Below are 24,672 nucleotides of genomic sequence, written 5' to 3'. Positions count from 1 at the left end.
AAGGTACCACTTATGCCAAGCACTGATGTAATAAGTAAGAATGAGTGAAGGATGGGGTGGAAAGAGCATTACAGCCAGGGGAAAGCATGATCAAAGACTGGCGGAAACAGCATGGCAGATAAGCGAACTACAGAAAAGGGCTCATGGCTGCTCTGGAGACAGCAAGGGGCAAGAGCAGCACGTGATGGAGAGATAAGCAGGGTTTGGACCAAATGGGAGTGGAAATAACATGGAGAGGATTTTTGTATTCTATTAAATGATCCTCCAAAGGGTTTTCTGTGATGTGTGTGTGTGTGAGTGTGTGTGTGTGTGTGTGTGTGTGTGTGCGTGTGTGTGTGTGAGAGAGAGAGAGAGAGAGAGAGAGAGAGAGAGATTATGTGAGAGAGAAAGAGGTGGGGGAGATGGTCTGCTTTGAAAGAATCACCCTGATGCAATGCAATGAGCAAAGTAGTTGGACTGGGGCTGGGAGAGCAGGGTGAATGCAGACACACTAGGAGGAGTATGAGGAGGCTCAACTAAATAAATGAGTGACTTATTACTAAGTAACTCATCTAGTCTGGAAAGCTGGATCCCAGAGTTGAGATGATGGATTCAGAAACTCCTAACATTTTTTAGTATGATAATAAAAATCAAGTGTTAAAGAACTAACTTTAAGTCTGGCAAGACAGACTGGGGAACAAGGAGATTTGCAAAGCAGTTGTGGCACTGATGAAAGAGGGAAGGGCCAAGAACCTGGACCAGGTGACAAAGGAAGGAAGGATGTGGAAGAGCCAGCATTAATAACAACAGTAGCACCCACTGCCAGCTAGGGATGCTTGTGACACTCTAGTCATATTTAATAATATATTTGGTTCTTATAACTATCCCCTAAAGTAAATATCATCCCCACCTTACAGATGGAGGAAACAGGGAGGTAAACTAATTTTCCCAAAGAGCATAGCTATTAAGTGGTAGAAGCAGGGCCAGAACCCAGGGCTGCCTACCACCAAAGGTCAAGCAGAACCATCCATCCTGCCACCAGTCCCAACTGCTAATAACTTGGGGGACACAAAAAATACTCGGTGGCAGAGAACTTACCTAGTCTGCGTGAGGCCCTGGGTTCACTCCCCATTACTGCAGAGAAATAAGTGTCTGAAAAATGAAGTGAAGCATTTGAAAGAGACTCTAAGATTTAAAGACGGAGCAGAAGGCAAACGTACGTTGCCAGCGTTACTGGGGTGGACAGAGGAGGGGAGAACAAGGTGGCAAGTCTAATCCTGGATGTGCCAGATATGGTAAAGTAAATGTTCCCCAGGAGGTGGAAATAGGGAGGACACAGCAGGACACCTTTAAAGCAGTGGCGCTCACAGCAAGCCAGTGAACCAGCATGCCCAAGTCCTTAGTGCACTGTGAACCTCCCACTGACAGGTGTCCCTCCTGTGTGTGGCACACATGCTATTTGGAAACATGTATAAAACCTTCTTCTGAACTGAAATAAGAGGGCTCTCCTGCTCTGAACAGACATTACAGTTCTGAAGAACAAACAATAATCCGTGCTATTTGGCGGGGGAACTGGGGATTGAACTGAGCTATACCCACAGCCCCTTTTCCTTTTTATTTTGAGACAGGGTCTTGCTAAATTACACAGTCTGATTTTGAACTTGGAATCCTTCTGCCTCAACCTCTAGAATCTCTGGGGTTATGGGCATTCCCCAGCCTGCCCAGTTGATACACACTTTTGAACTAAGCAAGTCAAATAAATAAATTCCAGAGAACAGGCTGCATATCCCTATTCCCACTCCTCCTCCTCCTCCTCCCCAAACACCATTGATTTTGAGCATGTATTATGCAATTTGAGCACTTACTGGTCAATAGAATATAGTGCTTTTTAGACAGAACCTAAAACAGAAGAAAACAATGAGAAACTACAAATGTAATCGTTACTAAATTTCCCAAACGACATTTTCTTTCCCATATCATAAAATAAGGCTATCTGCTGCAGAACAACTACACAAATTATGTGGGATCTAATGCAACTGAGGTAGGACTCTGGAAGAAATTGAGCCAAACATAAATGAAATGAGGTACCAGCAGTGAGAAAATTCACAACATGTTCCATCACTCTGCACTCGCTGGTCTCTGGTCTCATTTCCTTTCGGATTTCCTTGTCCTCTTTGACTGAACTGCATCATTATAAGACAACTTATTTCCTAATTTTGCATCTTTTCTAACCTACAGCTCCTATTAGCTTTTTACTAGCTTTTAATTGGCCACTTTGTTAACAGAAGTGTCCAGTCTTTATACCAACTTGTTTTCTTACACACACACACACACACACACACACACATCTGCACATGCACCCACATATGCTTGTCCATCATCAGCCCCCCAACACTCTCAAAGTCCCCCCTGCTAATGAAAAGTAGCCCTGCAATGTAGGGCCTTACATTCCCATCAAGAATTTTTGTCTACCTAGCAAAACTAAAAGACTGGAAATCTATCATTAATTACCCAGAAGATTTGTCTTCTGCAGACCCTGACACTGTTGGAGGGGTCGGATACTGATGGTGAGGTCGAGGCAAAGAGGGAATGGTGGCCTGAGTCTGCCAGGCAGGAGAGCCCTGCTATAGGTCCTCCTCCACTTGGTCTAAACAAGTTTGGGCTGCACCCTGCTGATTTATGATGTCTCCAAGGGCCCTGGAAAGGACTAGGCAAATATAAACCATGATGATTATATGCATAAAGGACCATTTAATTAATTAAGTCCAGGATGATGAGCAATCTGCCTGCCTGGAAAAGAGCTGGAAAGCTGGAGTAAGGAAGTAAAGAATGTGCCAGCTGATAAATAATGGAAACTTGACCTGCTGATCTGCACTCAAGTGCAGACCAGATTGGAAACGGAAGAGAAGAACCCGGGAGGCTCACGCCTAGAGGAAGAAGTTCTGGGCCATCTACCCCACACCACTGGAAGACCATCACAGGGTTTTCTCTAGGCCTTCCCATCAAAGGGTGCTCCTTAGAATGAATGGCAGCAGCAGCAGCACTGGGGGAGCTGGGTCAAATGCAGAATTGGAGGCCCAGGATGCGATTGTATCTAGATGACGTTTTTGGCCTACTAGACAGACCATCTTTCTAACCAAAAGTCTTTGGATACACCAGATGTTCCTAGTGAATAGACACTATGTTCTATGCAGCTCAGCTACTCCAAGCATGCCCCTAGATGGGCAGAGCACAATCTCCCCTCCTCACCAGACCTACTGAATCACAACCCACGTGAATAACCCAGGTGACAGATATGCACAATAAGATATGAAAAATGTTGACCTTACCAGACTGACGATTTTCAACCTTGGCTGTACAAAGAAATCACCTGAGATTTAAAAACAAACCAATATCTAGATCCAATCTCTGGAGTTCCATTTCCCTGGGGGATTAAGGGAGGGAAGGGACATGCAGCCTGACTGTTGTGTTTAAGAGCTCTAGGAAATTCATGTAAGCAGCAAAATTTGAGAACTCCTGGCCATGGCTCAATGCTTAAATCATTAGCTACTTCCCACTTGGGTATAAATTGTTTTGTTTGAATTCATTCTTGGTCCAAATGATGTATGTAACTTATAACACAATGGTTCTCAAACCTCACTACCTGCTAGAATCACATGGCTCCAGTGCCCGTTGTGCATTTGTACAAATTTTAAAAAGCCACCTTCTTACCCGAGGATGCAGCCCAGTAAACCCTTCATCCAGATGCTTTTGGATAGAACAGAACCACTACAGTTCTGTGAGGCAGCTTTGCTAGGTGAGCTGTTTTCAAAACACTCATGCCCAGACATTGGTCTGGGAGGGATCTGGCATCAACACTCAAACTAAATGCATGACTGTTTTTATTATTTAAAAAAATTCTAACATTTAACAAAACTAGAGAGGACAACACGATGAACTCCGTTAACCCACCAACCAGCTTAAACAGGGCCCATCTTGCCTCATTTATATCTCCTCCACATCCCGTCCTACCTTTGCAAGTCCTACATACAGAAACTGGAAAAGGAACCCTTTAAGCACACTAGGCCACCCATAAAAACTCAACATGGCATTGGAAAAAAATGTGGATTTATTTTTAAAAATAATCAGAACACAGCTATCCCAACAGAAATGATTAATTCCTTAATAAAACAAAATTTACAACCAATGTTTACATTTTCCTGATTATCTCAAAAAAATACGTGTTTTGAACTTTGCTTTTCAAGGTTTTTTTAAGTTAGTAAGGAGTAAGTCCATATATTGCAAGTGGTTGATATTTTCCCTAAAATGTTTTAAAGTTTATAAGCAATCCCTCTCTTCCTTTCTCTTCTCTCCCCTCCTTTTCCTTTCTCTTTCTCCACTCCTCCTAACAATATATTTATTGAAAAAAAAATAGGTCAGTTTTCCTGCAGAATTTCCATGTATGGGTTTTACTCCAATTACTCCGATACTCCAATTATCCCACAATTATCCTCGTTCTATCAATTAATATGTTCTCTTTCTCTCCTGAATTTGCTGCAAGTGGTAAGCTTGATCCAGAGCAGGGATTGGCAAACAATTTTCTTAAAACAGTTAGATAGTAAAGGTTTTAGGTTTAGAGGCCATATGGCCTCTGTCTCAGCTACACTATTCTGCCTGGAATGCAAAAGTAGCCATAGACAATATGTAAGTGAATGCACAGGATTGTGTAAATAAAACATTTTGCAAAACCAGGTGGCAACCACATTGATCTGAGGGCTCTAACTATACATAGTCTGGTGATTTTGTATTTAGAGGCTTGGTCAGATGTAGAAGCAAGCTTTTAGCAAGAAGAAGACTTAGTGTTGTTCATTTCCATCAGGGGGCATAGCACACCAGATTGTCCCTGTCCTGGTGATGTTAGCAGCCATTGGAGGATCATATCTAGATCCACTCTTTCACCAGGGGCTGCATAACTATAATATTCTTTACTTCTTTGGCAATTATTAGTAAGTCCTTCCATAATGAGAAACTTCCCCTCACCAACCATTTAGTTACCCCAAGATAGAGTTAATAAAGGACAAACAGAATACATTTGCAAACAATTTTAAAAATAATGAACTGAGTATTCTTGAGAAGTAACCAATGAGAGATTTTCTTCAGTATCATCATGAACACTTGGATTTAAACATTATTTAATGCTTTCAATTATCCATTTTGGTTCTTACTCTCATGGGTACTCCAATTATCCCACAGATAGGCAGTGGGAGCCTTTGCAGGTTATGCCCTCAGCTGTCCTCGATGACGCACATGCTATGTCAAGATATTCCAACCTAGTTCTGTGTCCTTGCTGCTCCAAGCCCATCAGCTATCTCCAAGGAACCGTGGATAGGCAGAGGAACTCACTGCTGCTTGGTTAGTTCCTAAACCATTTTAGTTTAGGTATTAGAAAATGTGTATTTTTTTAAAGATTTGTCATGAATTTATATTCCTCAGTGCTAATTTGAATTGACCTCTTGCTTCTGTTTCTTCTTTTCCCCATGATGAAAATCTCAGGTTCCCAAAGACACTGATATAGTCACACTCGGTTGCCTTATTGTCCCTGCAGTTCCAGGCAAGACTGAGCAGGCTGTACTGAAGACCACCTTAGGTGAGTTATAAATAAGGACCTTAATTTCCTAGGAAAGGGCTCATCGGTATTTGACTTCTCTATATATCCTGCTGTGTCTTAGGCCACTAATAAGTAGACACAATCAGCCCTAATTTTGCTCTCAACCTGGAGACATAGGGTCTCTGGTTTCAGGAAGAGAGAGAGAGAGAGAGAGAGAGAGAGAGAGAGAGAGAGAGAGGAGAGAATCAAGGGTATTTTATGTGCAGCCCTGTTGTGGGGTGACTGGATCAGTCAAAGACTAATTGGCCAATCAAAAGATTATACCAGAAAGGCGGGAAACAGCTCACAATTTTCTCACTTAGATTTAGATGGGGGCTGGAGATCTTTCAACATTCATATGGAAATATAGGAATATGTTACATCATTATATATTTTAATCAAGAGTTGAGTATATGGCGAGTATCTCATACAGAATACATAAATGATACATTCTATAATCGATAATTATACATCAAGGACCTGCTACATGCCAGGCACTACATAAAACCCTTCAAAATGGATCAGAAACACTGCCTGTGCGGAAAACAGAACTGTAAGTCAGAAGAAAAAATACTTTAAACATAAGAGTAAAAAAGTGATCCAGTCATAGAGAAAGGGGAGATTAACCCTAAACAGGAAAAATTAAAGAAAGCCTTTATGGAGGAGGTGACTTCTCAGTTCAGTGGTGAAGAACAGGAAGGATTTCAACATCTGGGCAAGGTTTCCTTAACACACAGGAGTCAAGGCTGCCTCTGCAAGGGACAGAGCAAGAAGGCATACACCATAATGCTCTAAGCATTATGGCTCCAGCCTGGGAGCCTATAGAGCTTCTAATAAGTAGACACAACCTACTTATTAGTAGATTGTGACAGAGCCCTGGATGGAGCTGAGCATTCCTCTTTCCCAGCCCAAAGGTCCACACAGGGTGTCCCATAGACTTCCATGAGCTTATAGAATCAGAGAAGGGGACCCCTGTGATCTTCACAGGAGAATTGCATCTTCCTTTAAATGAAGTTGAAAATAAGGATATATCTATCCCCGCAGGACACCTCTACCATCCTGTTAATCCCCATTTTTTTTCCTCCCTAGACCAGAAGGGAGAGAAACTAAGTGCACTAGTAAGAGATGCTACCGTGATGCAGAGGAGGAAAGCGCAGGTCTGCAGGGGGAGGGTACAATTTAACAAAAAGAAATCTCCTTGCCTTCGGGGAAAGAGAGAAAGACAGCAAGGCAAGGATGCAGAACCAGGAGTCTGAGTAATAAAAAAAGGAAAGTGATTTGCTTTAAGGACACACACACTGTTGGAAGATCACTGAGTAAGGAAGAGTCAGAGCCACCTTTGTGTGTATCAGTTTGTAGTAGAAGCTTTCACCTTTAAAACGAGGATTTCTGGTAAAATAAGTTTATGTACAAAATGGATTATTGGGAATATCACTTTAATAAGAATAGAGAAACCAAGCAACAGGTAGTCTTTTTGTGGGAAATATGAGCTTCTGTCTTTTAAAAATATATTTACTAGTCTTCAGGATACAGAGTGTAAGTATCATTAAATAAATATGGGAGGTCTCTGTCTCTGTTTCCATCTCCTCTGGTTTCGTTTCTTGGCCTTATTTGCCAACACAATGCATGAAAGAAATCTCGCTCTCTAATCTCTGATGAGACAGGGTTTGTGCTTTGTTTACCTACAACCTGAGTACCCTCCCCATCTCCTTTTAGTGTGTGCAGGTACTAATGGTGCAAGCATGGAAGATGGAAGGCAGCTGAGCAAATGTTCTATTAGCCTTTCTTATTGAAGAGCCTATCATATTCCCTGAATAATTCCTAAGTCCATGTTTAAGACCAGATACATCATAGGGAAAAGAAAGTCAAAGGGAAAGTTCATTGGTGGTATGTCCATGCCAAGGTTAACAATGTTAAAAAAAAAAAAAAGAAAGAAAGAAAGAAATTTTTAAATATAAAATTGAAAGGGGACCAAGCATCTTTACCTGGGTTTGCTGAATGACCTGTGTTTTGGGCCTTTCGGGGACAGGAAAACAGTGTTTATGGCTACTTCTAAGACAGAGGGATTTACTGCCACCAAGTTGTGCTAATGAGAGAATAAACAATTAAACAATCACCAATAGTTAATTTAGTGATTTAGTCACTAAATGTGAATGTATGAATAAAAATATTTTTTAGCACCTCAAGTTTAGGAGATTGCTGAAGATGGGAAAAAAAAAACATTAGAAATAGTTCATGTAGCCCTCTCACAAATCATCAAAATCATGGTCTCAGAGCATCAACTGCCTTTTTAAAAGGGCAAAGTTCAACTTGGGGGTCCCCTGTAGATTCCTTCTAATAAAATATTGGGGTGGAATCTTCTAAAATATGTGAAATATACACACATTAAGTTAGATATATAATAACATTTATTCTTGGGCTGGGGATATATAGCTCAATTCATAGAGTGTGTGCCTCAGATGCACAAGGCCCTGGGTTCAACCCCCAGCACCACAAATAAATAAATAATAACATTTATTCTTAGGAAAATACATAATAATGCTGAAAGAACTCTATTAGCATCTGAAAATAATGGCTAAAGAAACAAAGGCTCTCACCTTTGGGAGAGGCTAAGACTTACACTTGATTTGATATTTTAAGCAGTGATAAAACCCTTTAATAGAGGATAGAGTTCAAAGCACAAAGTAAAGGAAGAATAAGATGTAACTGATGTGTTTTATCAACCAAAGAATTCCTATATATAGAATACCATACCTTTTTAATTTCAGATTTCAAATTACAAGGGTTACTCTGCTGGCTGAAGAGGGATTTCTTGAATCTCTCTATAACTCTTCTTTTCAAATTGTGGTGCAAAGCCGGAGGAAGCTGTATGAAATCAGAAAATAATCATTAAAACCAAATACTCAACACTGCATTGCTGACCACAGGCAGCATTTACAGGGGGCTGATGGAACAATGTGCAGCCAACGGGGCTAAATAATCGTTTAAATTTTATTCCAAATTAGTACGACCCCGTGCTATGATTTTTTTAATCTTATGATGCCAAAGTAGTAAAATAAATCACTGCTTTTCAAAAGGTCTGCTTCCATTTATCTTATCATTGTTATACTCATTGATATTACTTTTCATATAACAACTAAACCATTCACTAATTACACACATATTGAATTTTGTAAAGAACAGCCTTGACAAAGTAGGGTACATTTGAGAATGTCTAGGTGGGTATAGCACGCTCAGAACCATCCATGGGTAAACACCCTGGCAGTGGCCCTTGTCATAAAGAATCTGATACTTTAGACCAGAAAATGCATGTCTGCCACAGTTCACAGTCACCTGCCTGGGAGTGCCCCTGAAAATTCAGCTGTAGAGAGATTGGATTTTAGGAACTGCTTGTATTCAGAAGACAGACAAAACAGATTCATATATATCAGGGCCTGGCCAGGAAGAGTGAGACTTAACACATACGTAGAAAGTCTTTGTGGAGTCTTAGAAAATATGGTAACTAGATGAAAACAGGGAATTTAAAAAAATGATTTGTAGTGCTTTGCAGGTTGGATTTACACAGGAAGTTAAAGATCCCAAGAAGCGCAGAGGGATGAAGTGAAGTCTGGGAGATGGATAACAGAAAAGAACCAGGGTCAGCATTATAAGCAGTCTCAGGGTTGACAAAGTGTTCCATTTTGTTTACTGGGAGATCTTGAAAGGGGAAGAGGAACAGATAAGAAAACAGATAGCTCGATGGGAAGAGACCTAGGATATAAGTAAAAGCTCAGATCAAATGAAAGAATGACATGGAGAGACAGTTAGGATTTTCTGGGTTTCCTTCCAGTTCCGGTTGGTGTCACGTGGCTCTCTTTGGCCAATAAGATGGTATGTATCACTCTAAGGATGAAGGGATGCTCCTCCTTTACACAACCAGGGTGCTCCCTCCATCTCTGTCCTTCCCTACTGCAGCCCAGAGTCCACCTCTTCTACATGGCATGGCCTCGACATGGTCAGCCTGAGTGAGAAATCACCTTCTGTGGTGTCAAGGCGAGGGATGTGAGGGAGTACTGTTTAGTGGCATACAACTTACCCTATTCTGAATAACACAAAGAACATCTATTCACTCAAATTCATGTAAAAGGTAACAGAAGAGCAAAGCATAGGGTCTTTGGGGTTTGTGATGACTGACTTTGTAGCCAAGGAACAATTGTTCATAATCCCAAACCTGATACAATGCAGGACCCGTTATGAAGTTTTATAGTTACACAACATAGAAACACAGGGCAACTGAAAAGATTGGGGGGAGGGAGGGGGAGGGAGGGGGAGACAGAGAGAGAGAGAGAGAGAGAGGCAGACAGACAGACAGACTAGCAAGCACTCTACCACTGAGCTACATCCCCAGACCCCCCCCCCCCAAATGCTTTTAAATGTACCTGTAATCCTTGTGCTTGAGCTAAAGTAGGCTTAACTAGGGGGGAAATGGATTATTCTGGAGATACTGAGCCCTTCTGAGTGCTTTGAAGGATTTAATCATCTGGCAGCACTAAGACTTCACTGATCTCTTTTGATGTCACTATTATAGCTATCTCTTCCCTTGATCCCAACTTGATTCCTCCCCATACCCGCAGCAAATGGTCATAATTATTACGGTCCTTTCACATGAGATGGAAGGGGGAAATCATGTAAGATAAAGGAGTGATATTTCTGAGCATTAATGAGCAAATAGTGGGAAGACAGACAATGGAAATGAGCATAAAAGATAGATGTGTGCAGGAAAGAAAAGCAAAAGAAGAATGGATTTAATGTACAATAGAAACAGACAATGAAGGGGAGAGGCACACACACACCTTCCTGGCGAAGGTTTGGGTTGAGCAGGGAGGGGATGGGAAAAGTCCGTGGAGAGACATGGGGTTTGGAGGATTCTCTATTGTTGCACACCAGAAGTTGCCACCTCACTGAATCAAACACCAGAGGGCAGTGTCGGCCCAGGACTATATGTCTGTGGCCCAGTGTGATTGCAGCAAAGCTGTCCAAGGGAAAGGCAGCAAGTACTGCCTGTACAACAAACTCTCGAAGGTGTGAAGCACCTGGTGGGCTCATGGTTCCTTCAAAGGACCCTCATCCCAGTACTCTGGCAGCTACCAGTATCAAATTCATTCAGATACTCTGAAAAATCTTGCTGTTTATTTAACTTGATAAGCCTCTATTTAACTTAGAACTAATTGCATTTACTACTCTAGATGACCTGCATAAATTGCATAAAACTCATTCGAATGAGCTAACATTCAGTCAACTTAAAGATTCATACACTGGGAAGTATTAGAAAGCTATTGTATCTTATTGGAATAATGATCCCCATAGACAGCATCTCATTGTTAAAGTTTTTAATGGAAGAATTTTAAATTTTAGAATGATGACTCATGCTTAGCTGAACTGCAGATGATGTGAGTATAATGATATATTATGCACAAGAACTATCATACCAATAATAGAAAATCAATACCTATGATTCATATGTGCTAGGCACCATGATCACTCTTTTATGGGCATGATCATACTTTTTACCCCCAACAAACTCATAAAGCAGCACTTATTTTACGGGTGAGGAAATCAGAACTTAAAGACCTTATATAACATGTAATACACTTTCTGAAGTAGTAAGTCTTCTAGCAATAATCACTACCCTAAAGCAAATACCAACATACTAGTCACTTCAGGACAGCACTTTAGTTTATTAATATTTTCATATACTTTATTTCCTTCAAGGCTCATGGTAATCCCAGAAGATCTCCCATTTTATGAGCAAAGAAACTAATTCTAGAAAACGTAATGACTTTCTCAAAAGCCAAAGATTTGACAGCTTATATTTTGTTTGCTTTACTACACCTTACAAAGTAACAAAAGAAAAATTATGAAATCTGACCTGTACATTTTCTAGTAGGTTTTTTCAAACTTGTATAATGTATATATTCTTTCTAAAGAACCAAATTCTCTGTCGAAGAATACATCAACAGACCACTAGCAGTCCATAGGGCTCCATCTGATAAATAGTTACCTAAACCAGTATCTGATTCTATTTCTGAAAAAGTTATTTTGACATGTTATTGCTTAAGAGGAAATTTTCCTAAATGCTAGATGAGATACTCAAAGAGGATCATCCAAACACACACACAAAAATGTAACACTTCTCTTAGAATTTACAGACCCTGAAAACATGTGTTGATTTGAGTAACACAGATTTACCCTAAATATCCTGTTCTGGTTAATCTCTGTCACCTTGCCATTAGTAAGCAGGTGATCCAGGTGAGTGAGTATGAATGGTTAAATTCTTATCCATCATTTGCTACAAAACACTGCACGAGGGGCCAGGGTTGTGGCTCAGTGGTACAGCACTTGCCTAGCATGTGAGAGGCACTGGGTTGGATTCTTAGCATCACATTAAAAAATAAAATAAAATAAAATAAAGGTATTGTGTCTATCTATAACTAAAAAAAATTCTTAATTAAAAAAAAACTGCATGTTTCCCTGATGACAACCAGTAAGATCATTTTCATTTGAGGACAGCACATTGCTGTGCATTTTTTTTTTCCTGTTAGTAATGATTGTGTCTGTTAAGATGAGCAGTCATGAAGATCTGCAACCAGAACTGTCTGCCTGGTCTCTTGGAGATAGATGTTTAATTTTTAAAAGTTGATAAATGCTGATTTTTCGACACATTTATTTAAGAAGACAATCAAAATCACAGAACAGACTTAAACTCCAGCCTTAATTTGGCTGTGCAGCTCTTACCTAAGCAATAACACATAAAAACTCATACTAAAAGGTCACCTGTGTACTTGTAGTCACCTTATAGGCCAAAGATCGATTTTGGTTTCTGGCAATGAAAACGAACCCACAGATTTCATTCTTAGCTTCCTGGTCTTAAGATTACCATTTTAGTTTTGACGGAAACAGATGTCAAATCACTGAAGGCAGAGTAAGGATTTTTGAACATCCTGCCTTGTAAAATAGTTGCTTTTAAGTGATTTTCACAGGTCTGTCTCCATGGCAACTGGACAGGAAAGGCCACCACCAGCCAAAGGCAAGAAATCTGCCCTGAAAGTTCATCTTTTGGTTTTCAGGAAGTATGTGGCCCGCAGGTCAGGACAGCCACCAAGCTTAAGTACATAAACATGAGAGAAAGAAGGGTTTGTTGGGTTGGTTGATTCGTTTCTCAATTCAGCCTTGCTTTCTCCAAGTTTCCTTTGCAATTAGCAGAAAGAGAAAACTGACTTGGTCTCTCTCTAACTTACATCACATACCCTAGAATAATGATTAGGCCTGCATTTTTTTCTTTGTGTCAAAAGCATCGACTTTGTTTAGCGCTGTAGGTTAAAGTTCCCTAGAGGGGAATCATTGCTTACTATGTGCAATGTCATGAACTTTCCAGCATTCTAAAACACATTTGAAAAACCATGATAGTTATATCTTCACTTGGAGTAAGGAAAGCCATTCTGCCAAAAAAATGTGAACTCATTTGTCACACTGGCAGTTTAAAAGCATAATAATCAGATATTTACAATAGTTTTATTCTTGCTTTAAAAATACTTTGAAATTCAATAAAGAAATGGAATATACCCCGTTAAAAACTTTTTTCCTTTTTTACATCAAAATTACTGAGACAGGCATATGGAAGCTGTACTTAAATTTCAAAGGATATTTCTCTGAATTTAATAGATATTAGTTGAGGTAACTGAAAAGTTATTTAAACTATTTCTATAATACTAGAGTTAAGAATAGTCTCCCATGTTTCCATATCAATGGTTAAATGGAGATGCATTTTTAATACAATAGTTTATAAGAGAGAGCAGATTACAATTTTTATTTATTAACCAGGCTTCCCTCCTCCCCATACACACATATTTCCTTGTACTCCTTCACCCCCTTTCATTTACTTGGAAAGGTTTGTGTGGTTGCCTAAGAAAGAGGATGGCAGAAAAAAAGAGGGAAAAGTAATCAATTTTGGCTTTTGCATCTAAAAGAGCAGACATCAGGGTGACCAAAAAGAACAATAGATTTGGGACAAAATTTGACATAAGAACCAGATTGCTCAACCCTACGCATGGAAGAGGCTCCTCAGTCTAGGGGCAAAGAGCAGAGGGAGGGAGAAGAAGCAGAAATCAGAGGGGGTGTGGGTGGTGCCAAAGAGTTACTTGCCTAGTCCCCAGGCTAAGGGTGCCACTGATCAGTGCCTGTCGGCTCCAAGTCTGCCCTTGACTGACCTGAATGTGAAACCAACACAGCTCTCCTTCACCAGCTGTCTGGATGCCAACCTTGCTCATAGGAAGGCCCCAGAAGGACCCTGAAGGAGGATGGAGCTCATCTTTCTGGTCCAGCGATGCTGTTGCCTTGCTCCAGTGGTACATGGTGACACCCCAGTGGTAAGAGGTCACCCCAAGTCACATTCAGTATTACTGACTGTAGGTGGCTTTCCAGAGACTTCTATGAAATAACACCTACTTCTGGGTAGTCTCCCCTGATTCCGTGGAGAGTATATACCAACACCATCCAGTGCTGATTTCCCAACAACTTCCATAGCATGGTACCTCATGTGATGTCTTACTCTGGTCCCCAGAGGGAGGCTTCTGATCAACTTTCCCCAGCATGACACTTTTGCAAATTTCTCTGACCTTTCCAGTGAGGTCTGTACCTCAATCCAGAGTAAGCGGTGTTCATATTTGTTTCCTTGTTAGGTGCTCTGCCTCAGTCCTAGAGCTTATGACTTCTCTATCTGCTATTCCTATATGCTTTGGATTTCTTTCCTCATCATCAGTAGATAAAATTCTGTTATAGTTAATAATTTATTATATTAAACATTCCTTGTTGAAATTACTATTGTGGTTTGAATCTAGAATGTCCCCCAAGGGCCCAGATGTTCACAGCATGATTCCAGGGAGGCACAACTGAGGTGGTAGAAACTTTAATAGGCGGGGCCTAATGGGAGGACTTCAGGTCATTGAAGACCTGCACTTGAAGGAGACAGTGAGACCCCAGCACCTTCTTTTCCTCTCTCTTACTCTTCTGACACAAGGTGAGAGGATTTGCACCACCATGTTCTTTTACCATGATATACTGCCTTGACACAGGCCTGTCAAGGGCCAACTGATCGTAGACTGGAATCTCAAAAATGGTGAGCCACAATAAACCCCTAAAACTTTTCTCTTTATAAGTTGATTATCTTGGGTATTTGTGACAGTGAGGGAAAGCTGACTAACATAATTGTGTGGTTTCTGACTGGACCTTCACTGATACCAGATAAAGGTTCCAGGAATGTTCAAGGAGCTTGACCCCAAAGATGGGATTTGAGGAGTGGTATGATTGTGTCCTTGGATCGGTGCTGAATTTGGTTGGTTGGTTTGTCACCAACAGGACAATAATTTCATTTAGTGGCACCACAACTGATCAGCTCATCACCTCGATGAAATGCTGACTAAAGCCCAAATGGCCACTGCACTTGACTGTCAGGCAACAAGAAAGACCACAAGGACTGTGGTATGGAATGGACTTTTTTGAGTACACTGGAGCACTGATAAAGTAACAAGTGTGAGTCTTTTAACTGTCTGTTCAAGTCATGATCTGAGACCCAGGAAGATTCCATGACAGCTCCAAAATAACCTGTTATTTTGTGCTGCCAAAGCACTGATATGGCTGATAATCAAATGCTGAATTTAATTGGGAAGGCTGATAAATTACAATGTCAGTTGAATTCACACTTCATCAAGTTTTTCATGTGAATGTTAGAAAAAAAGAAAAGAATACTAAAAATTAGAATAGGGATATCTCGCTGAGCCCAGATCATGCTGACAATCTTAAAACCCAAGTCACTCTGGGCCTTCATTGTTAACGCAAGGAGCTTGTTGCTCTGTGTCTAACAAAACAAGCCTCCCTTTGCTTGAAAACTGGATGATAAAATCAATGAGAATAGATGTCTTTAAAAGAAATACTCATTCTTCATAAGATCCACAACAATGAGGACCAAATCCATAGCCAGAGACGTATCTCACTATGATCTAGGGGAATTAGTATCCACCACCACTCTGGAGGAAATAACCTATCCTCGAAAAGAATTGCAAGATTTTGCTACTATATATTAGCAACCAGCCAGAGAACATGTGCAGAAGTGGATTCTAAGGATGTTAGGCCAGGAAGGATAAAATATAGCACAAGACCAGACTGAATTCATCAATGTGGGTGCACACAGTAGAGATTTAATGTGTTAGTTCAGCAGATGGAGGTGCAGCTTAACTATTTGGTGGACTGAAACTGATTTTCAGTGGTGGCCTGTGTTTCATGATGGTAAAGTGCCAGAACTTCTCTGGCACGTGGAGGAGGGAATCCAAAGGCTCAGAGGAACAGGAACATTGCAGAGGATTTACTAGATGTGATCTGCACGTCCACTCCCCCATCGCTTTCAGACAGACACCCAAAAGGCTCTTCTTTCAGTAAGGCACTGAGAAATACTCGGAGAGGGGAGCATCTTAGAAGGCTCCAGGGTTGCTCTTCTTTGTAAGCCAGCTATGACACTGAAGGACACAGTATTCCAATGTATCCAATGGGCAGAGGCCATTTGAAAGCATGTGACAAGAGGTGAGCGTTCATGACAAGGTAGGGGCAACATTCTGTTAGTTAGAGAGATCTTTGATGGTAATTAATTAACTAGGGTGTTCCTGGGAAGAAAATAAATAGTCAGCCTACTAGGACATTTCTAAGCCCAAGAAACAGAAGAGAAGCTCCAGATCTGGCAGACAAGATCCTGTTGCCATTGCCACTGTTATAGTTTCCAGACCTAAGTCAACTAAAGGACCCAGAGCCCCTTGGATCATACGGAAGCTGGGATGCCATGAGGCGGGGGGTCCTGAAACATACTATATCATTTCCTCCAAGCTTTCCCACAGAGATCTGCAGCCATTTACTGCAGTGATTGTACACTGGGGAAAAGGAGGCACAGGTTTTCTAGGAATAATAGACACTGTTTAAAAACCGATGCAAATTCCTAGAGTCTTAAAATGCTACTGTGTTGCACCAATCAAAAAGTATTTTGCTTTGTTTTGTTTTTATCTTTTTGCAGGAAGGGTATTCAGGTGATAAATGAAATATCAGCCCAATTTTGCGCATAATAATCCCAGCTGGTCCACTGATCTTTAGATATTTCTCTGCAGGACTTGAATGAAAAATTGGAATTGCCAAAGTTGGCTACTGACAGCAACCCAAGGCAGAATCTTTGAATCTTCTTTCTTTCTTTATTTATTTGGTACTGGGGATTGAACCCAGGGGTGCTTCACCACCAAGTTACATACCCAGTTCTTTTTTTGAGGCTGGTCTTCTGAGTCACTGGTGCACACTAGATCCTGCTTGGATCTTTGAATCTTACAGTGAGGAAATGTTTATGCTTTGGTCACTGATAGATCCAAATACCTGGAATTGTGTTTGGCTCATGGTAGGCAATTAGTCCAGTGAGCAAATATATCAATAAGCTACATATAACATACAGTCATAAACTTCAACATAATACTGACTTTCTTGTCCAAATGGTTACAGTTCTTAATGAATATTTTAAGTTGTTTTCACTAGACAGGTTTCTGTCCATCATTTATAGATACTTTTCAACACTGATTCTTTTTCCTCAGTGCCTAAGTCTCTGAGATTTACAAATAGAAAATCTTAATAATCCTGGATTTTGTGTGGTTTTTGGCTTTCATATTTCTGAGCCTTCCTAGTGTCAACTGAGCATCCTCAAGATTAAGAATGGTGGTGGGAGCACTATTTCCTGTGGTAAAGCTGTTTATGGGAAAAGAAGCCCAGCTCTATTCCCATTCCCTCCCCCGACCCTCCCCACCCTCCACTCCCACTGCCCCCAACTCACACAAGGAAGGGCCATTTGTGTGGAAGTCTGCTTCTGGCTGAGCAGGAAGAAGTCATAGGGAAACCCTGACCTACTTGCTTTTTTACCCTGTTGCCCTCCCAGCTTGGTTGCCAAGAAGTCTCCCTACACGTGTGTCCTGGAAGGAGATAAAAACAAGTGTTCACTCAGCTGGAAGTCCTACAAGGTAGTTCTTCAGCGGTTTTAGCACCAAACTTGTGTTTCAGATGGAAAAAAAAAATAGAAAGCTGGAACACTGACCTGTGTGATATAGATGACTTTGTGCAGCTGGATTAGTATTTGCTGGATGGGATCACTGATCTGACGCACCTTCCTCTGGGACACAGCAATTCCTGCAGATGCTGTGGGTGAAAAATTCCACAGTTAGTCAAGTTCTCTTTCAAAGATGATAGTAGTAAGAAATGGGATAATTTTCTGAAAAAAAAAAATTTAAAGGAAAGACCTCACCTTATAAATGAGACAACATGAAGAAACCCTGTAATATTTTATGATTTGGAATAAACAATTCCTTCCCTTTACTTCTCAAGCTTCTAAGTAACATGATGGTTGTACCTGTCATTTGCAAGACCAATTGGTCTACTGGATATTTCTCCTGCAGTTTCAGCAAGGAGGAAGTGGTGCTTTGAATTCTGTGGCCACTGAAAAGCCCAACTTCAGATATACTTAAGTGGCTATAATGATTTTAAATTTTAAATTCATTATACCCTCCATAAAATATTTTAAAACCAATTTTGTCCCAACTAATAAACACAAACACCAAATAGGCGATGTTACAGAGAAACAAAACTTCTCTTAGCTAGAATAAAGTACTTTTTAAATCCTTGGTTATTATGAATTATAATTTTCACCTGAACTTCATCCTAGGCCTAAGCTGGGCACATTTATAATTTTTCCTGACTTTTCCTTATAAAGCTATATCAGCCACTCATACACAACTTGACACCTGTTAGTCTGATATCAAACTATTTAGAGGGATGACCTTGATCCCTATGATGGCCACCAGACCAACTTGGCCTCCTCTTACCTCTAACTTCCCATGGGAGGACATGGAAAAGGGACTTCAGATATGCGCCTTATGATATCCTTTCTCTCACTGCCCTTAGCTTTCAGCATGTTTTCTGTAACCATTAATAATTCCCTCTTAAAAAAAAACTTCTCTTCTTTCCATACAACATCAAACCTATATGAAATTAAAGTTGAATATAATCACTGCTTTATCAATCACTAAGATTTTTTTCAAAATGATTCTTATAGAAGTGCTTTCTGAGAAAGTTTGCATATTTGCCATAAATCCTTTGTTTTCAAAACATTTAAAGAGAAAATGTAGCATAGTTGTTTAAGAGTTAACATGTGTTATTATAAGCATATTAAAATTTATATTTAAGACATATAAAAGAATAAAATATAAACATCCTCTTTACTAGGTATCTTTAGTTGAAATATTAGCACAATAAATAATCAGATTCTATGTCATCTGCAGTCAACATCTTGCTTAAATATTTGGAAGTTAAAGGATTTATCTCCCCTGAATACTCTAACTCTTTTTAAGCATTAATTATTTGATCATTAAAATGAGGTTTAATAAATTACCCTTAGGGTAAATACATGAAGGTAAATCAGAAAGCACTAATGTAACTGTAAAATAGAAAATAGGAATTGTCTGCTCCAGCTTGTAGAGATGGCCAAGTGTACACCTGCCACATTTTCTACAGTGAAAGTCCTTGCAGGAACAATGCTCAGAATGCAACCCTTTCTTTGCTCAGATCCATAGCAAAAAATGGAGACCAGGTGATGTGGCCAAGTTGATGCTACTACAGAAACATTCACTCTGCATTTTCTGAAAATGGCAGGGGGCGGGGGGGGGGGGGGCTTGGGTTTTTAGCATTTCACATTGACTACTTTGTATTTTTTATTGGTAGACATGACAGCCATAGGTAACAAGTTAAAATCTCACGGCATTGGCAGAGAGCTCTTAGGCTTGTGATGACATTTGGGGTGGGATATCACACAGGTTTGACTCTACCTTGCCACAAGTATGTGCTCATCTGTGGCCCTAAATACAAAAACAGAGAGAGTTAGCTAGGTTGCCTACTTTGGGAACTGATCAATTATGCAAATTAACTTGAAAATTATTTCCCTTAAGACCTTTTAACCACTACCTTCTTAATCCCAGTAAATTCTTGACTTTCAAAAATAGTTTTGATGGCTTATTCAAAAAACTAAATTTCAGATGTTTAATTATGTTTGTTCCTTATAAAACAGCAAATGATCAAAATATAAGTATTACAAATGATGCTCAGGCTCCCTAGAAACCACCCCACACTCCCACACCTACCCAGATAATCCCTAATATCAACTTGGTGTATTGCCTTTTGGTCTTATGCTATCCGTTTGTGTGTATGTGCGTGTGTGTGTGTGTGTGTGTGTGTGTGTATCTCCAGAACACTACTTTCCAAACTATGGTTGAGTCCTGAAATCAATTTAATGTGTTGTAATTCACTTCCTTCCATTTGACAAATGGAATGAAGCAAATTAGAAGAGGATAGAACAATTTCAGAGTATATCTCATGTAGTAAGGGTCCACTCCATCAAGACATGACGGGTGTATCTTACTGAGGGTTATTTCCAAAAGATATTGAAAGCCACTACTACAGAAAGTCTCTGGTATTATTTTCTTCTTTTCTATCCTTCTGTCCTTCTTCCTTCCTCAGTCCCTCCTCTCCCTCTCTTCTTCCCTCCTTTGCCTTTTAAATGAATGGTGACACATCACATCTTATAGACTATTTCACAACTTGTTTTCTCAGCCTCTCATGGAGATCCTTTTCTTCCCCAACACACCCAGTTCTAGCTCATTCCATATAACTGCTGATAGTTTTACATGTTCTGGATGCACCATGGTTTACTTGGCCACTCCTGCCTTGCTGGGCACTGAGTTGCATTTCAATTCTCATGATTTTAAGTGATGCTGCACTGCATACACATGTGCATGCCTCACTGTGTGTTAAATACAAGAGCTTTTTCAAAGCTGATATGGAGAAATTAAATAGCTGGGCCCTAAAATATACACGTCTTACAGTGACAAATTATTTGAGGGGCAAGGACTGAACCCAGGCTCTCACACACGATAGGTGAGCTTTTTGCCAACTGAACCACATCTTCAGTCCCCTGTAATAAATGCATTTTAAATGACTAAGTCACCTTATATTCTGACAGAAGAGAAACTATTTTCCTATACCTTAATCAACACTACATATTATAAAATTTTTCAATTATGCCAATCTGATTTTTTTCTATGTTGTGTTTTTTGAATGCAAGTGAGGTTACTATACTTTGCTGTATTTTTTCTTGCTGATTTGTAAATATTCTTTACATATTCTGAATACTGATCCTTTTATTGTTCTTTGCATTTAAAAGCATTTTCACCTAATCTGTTACTTCTTTTGAATTTAAAGGGTCTTTCCCACCCTGCCATCTGAACTAAAATTAATGTTTAGTCTCGGGTACTGCCAAATGTCTCAGGTACATGCTGTCACTGTATCATAGCAAGCTGGGGTCCCATCATCTGCTTAGAGCCATGGGGGATTCTTGCAGGATTACTAAACTGGGGTATGGGTTAGGACTGGGGAGACAAAGGAAATTTCAGACTGGGAATGATGTGTAAGAAGTCTACCTAAATATTTGCAAACTCTTGATTTCCTGGACAAGTGTAGCTGATTCTGGGTTTTTCATCTGATGGAATTCTCACATTTTTAGTATCCTCCTTCCCAATAATTTCAGTAAAACAAACATTTTTTTGAAAATCCAAATAAATATATTCCCTTATTTTTATTCTTCATCTACTGATGAATAACCACCAAGTTCATGGCAAATATTAGCCTTATCATTTAATCTAGTTTTAAAGCATTTTCTCTCAATCTTTCAATTAGCTTATTAATAATATTACACTTTCTAACTATTCACACAAAAAAGCAGAACATATTTATGTGAACAATTTTATCCCCCAAACATTTTTTTACTAAAACAATTTTCCCTTAAAAAGAAATCAATGAGTGCTCAAAGCTCTGGGTTCAATCCCCAACACACACACACACACATACAAAATGGCGTTGGGGAGGGGGAGCAAAAGAAAAAAATGATATCAGTGAGGCTGATTGTAGCACATGTGCAATGTCAGTCAAATATAACACGCCCAAGATTCACATCTATATGGTACTCCTTACTGTGGCATCTATACCATATTTGGTCTCCTAAAATTTAATACTATAGGAAAAAAATTTGTTTTTAACAAAATCAAAGTTTAGACTATTAGAACACTTTGTATTCTTTCATAGTTTTTATTAAAACAATTTAGTGTTTTAAAACAGAGAAGTACAAAATTCCTCATAAGAGGCAATTTACTTTCAAGAATCAAAAATAATCCTACTTGCTTTCTTACTCTGAGGAAGGAATGGATGGAATCAAACTGCTCTTTTCCCCTCTGGAGTGTTAGTTAAGAGCATTTGGGGGGAAAATGGTGCTTTCTTGGCACAGATGGGGCAAGACAGTGGGAAGCCCTTCACACACTGACTCTCACACACACAATCACACTGAAGGGTGACTGTTTTCCCCCCATTTTACAGATGAGCAAATTGAGCAGTGTAGTCTGAATCCTTCTTATTCCCCCAAACTCGGATGTTGAAATCCTGAACCCCAAGTTGACAGTATTAGGAAGCAAGGGATGGTGGGTGACAAGGTCATGGGGGCACAGCCCTCATAAATGGGATCAGTACCCTTAGAAAAGAGGCCGAGGGAGCTCTGCTATTCTTGCCACCACGTGAAGACACAGCTAGAAGGAGCCTAGTGTGAGCCAGGAAGCAGGTTCTCACCGGACATAGAATTTGCCAGCACCTTGATCTTGGACCTCTAGTCTGCAGGACAATGAAAAATAAATTTCTCTTGTTTATTTGCTGCTCAGTGGATGGGATTTTTCCAGTAGCCTAAACTAAGACACTGAGCCTTTTAGTGGGGATAAGCAAATTGCCCAACGAAGATCAAGGTGCAAGTGAACACTGAGACATGAGAGGGGGCAGGCCCTGCGCGCTACTGCACGGACTCAGGCTCGACGGGTGTGAGGGGGCCCCCAGTTCTCCAGAACCCTCTCTAGGAGGCCATGTCACCACAGGCAATCCTTCCGCTTACCACAAAAATAAAATAATACTGAGACTCCTTTCCAGCTTGAAGTACTATTTTTCTTATTATGAGGGTTATTACTCTGAACACAATGTTCTACCCATACCTTCAAGATTTCAATGTAAATATTTTTGTAAAGCATATGTGTGTAAGGAGTTAGAAGTGACAAGTCTTTGAATCTTGCACAGCATCCTGTGTTTTGATTTATTATCTCACAGTCCACCAAAATATCCAAGAAAGTTGCCGGTCTCTTGTGCTTTATACTTGACTTATGCTACACAGCCACTCTATTGAAATTACAATTCATAACCTGACTTATAACCCTGAATCTGTTAGTACAAATCGCATGCACACACGTGTAGGTATGCACACCACACACACATAGACTGCATTGCATTTTCCCAACTGACCAAGACATAGTCTCAACCTATGATTTTTCTGAATTCTGTCTGCTAAGAATCAGGAAGTTCCGGACAGGTGGAGAGATGAAAGGTAGAAGAGGAGAAGAAGGGGTGAAAATATTCTTTCCTTAATGACTGGGGCCAACACACACATAAGCTATTCCAGTCTGGACCAAGGGTCCTGATGAAAGATGGTACTGATTCACTCCGTCCTCATTCACAAGGGTTTCGTGGGAGATCCACCCAGTGACAAAAGGCGCAAAGGTTCCACTTGAGAAGACCAGGAGGAATCAGTAGGTCTTTGATTGGTACATGGCTTCGGTGTGAGGGAAGGGCATATTTGAGTGATGGCTTCTGAATACAAGGAAACGTTCCAGCAAATAACAGTCAAATTATTTGAGGGTGGCACCTGGAGAGCAGCAGTGTGAGGTGCTATGTGTGTAGTGTCATGAAAGTCACAGCATGTGCAGAGCTGGAGGCCACCAGACACCATTCAGGAGGGTGAGGAGTCACCAGGTGCCTATATTTCAGGAAAGATCCTTTCATGAGGAGAGGCCTAGAGCCATGCTAAGATCCTGGATTGAACATGCTCTCCTCTAGGTACCAGCAGCATGGTTTCAGAGAACTCACAAATTCTTTGGGCCTTGATGTCTTCATCTGAAATGGGCACATGGTGAAAAGTGGAACTGGGCTAGAGTTGTCTATGCATTAGCGGAGATCTACAATGTGGTCACCATCTGTGGAAATCAGGAACTCTGAGCCCCAGAGGCTGCTGAAGCGTGGGCCTCCATGGTTAAGAGAGTGACATCTGCTATGGTTTCAATCTGGTTTGTTCCCCCAGATTTATGCAGGAGTTCAATCACTGAAGGCATGTAACACTGTTAAGAGGGTACAGACATAATCCGCTTATGGTGTTCAGAACTGGGCCTCTGGGAAGTTACTAAGCTTAGATAAGGTCATTAGGGTGGATTCCTCCATGATTGAATACTGGAAACTGTACTAGAAGGAGGAGAGAGACCAATGATACAGACACAGACAGCCATGCTCCCTGTCTCCTGTTTGTGACTCCACATACTGCCTAATGACTGCCGCAAGAATGATACCACCAGAACTGAACTAGTACCAGCACATTGCTCTTGAACCTCCAAATCTATGAGCTAAATAAGCCTCTTTTCTTTATAAAGTTAGTCTGCCTCAGGTAATTCATTATAGTCATGAAGAGTTAACTAATACAACATCTCATTAAAAAAAAAAAGAAAGGTGACAGAGAAGATGCTGATTAGGAGGCTTGGGCATGGGATAATTCCTGGTGCAGACCAACAGACAGTTGTACAATCTGTTGGCAGGAACTGTTAGAAAGGAACTTGACAGTCTGGGCCTTTTTCCTCTGCTACCTTTAGCCCTGGTGCAATTTCCCATAGGATGGCAGAAAGCTGTGTCAAAATATCAGCTCCCCTTTTGCCCCCTGGGTGATCAGGCAACAAACTCCTTTCATTTGAAACTTCAGAAACAAGCAGTTTAAAGGCCATGGAAGGAAGACTGCTTTGAAGTCCTTCCCTCTTAAATTCTAGCTGAGGCTTTTCTGTAATGCA

The 24,672-nt window shown here is 40.4% G+C and overlaps 1 protein-coding gene across 3 annotated transcripts in view; it reads right to left on the bottom strand.

Annotated features, from left to right (window-relative positions):
* NEK10 (NIMA related kinase 10) overlaps positions 1-24,672 on the bottom strand; it is a 215,411-nt gene that overhangs the window by 16,185 nt on the left and 174,554 nt on the right. For 2 of the 3 annotated variants that reach the window (XM_081285041.1, XM_081285042.1), the window contains 2 exons: positions 17,751-17,851; positions 8,360-8,470 (listed from right to left, as the gene is read on the bottom strand). In XM_081285041.1, coding sequence (XP_081141167.1) covers positions 8,360-8,470; positions 17,751-17,851 — 212 coding nt within the window. Of the gene's footprint in view, positions 1-8,359; positions 8,471-17,750; positions 17,852-19,533; positions 19,564-24,672 lie in introns of all 3 variants that reach the window. The other variant, XM_081285043.1, reaches the window with a different exon arrangement.

This window comes from Spermophilus citellus (assembly GCF_964194105.1).
Source record: "Spermophilus citellus genome assembly, chromosome: 3".
Lineage (NCBI taxonomy): Eukaryota > Metazoa > Chordata > Mammalia > Rodentia > Sciuridae > Spermophilus > Spermophilus citellus.
This window is presented reverse-complemented; position numbering and strand designations above follow the sequence as displayed.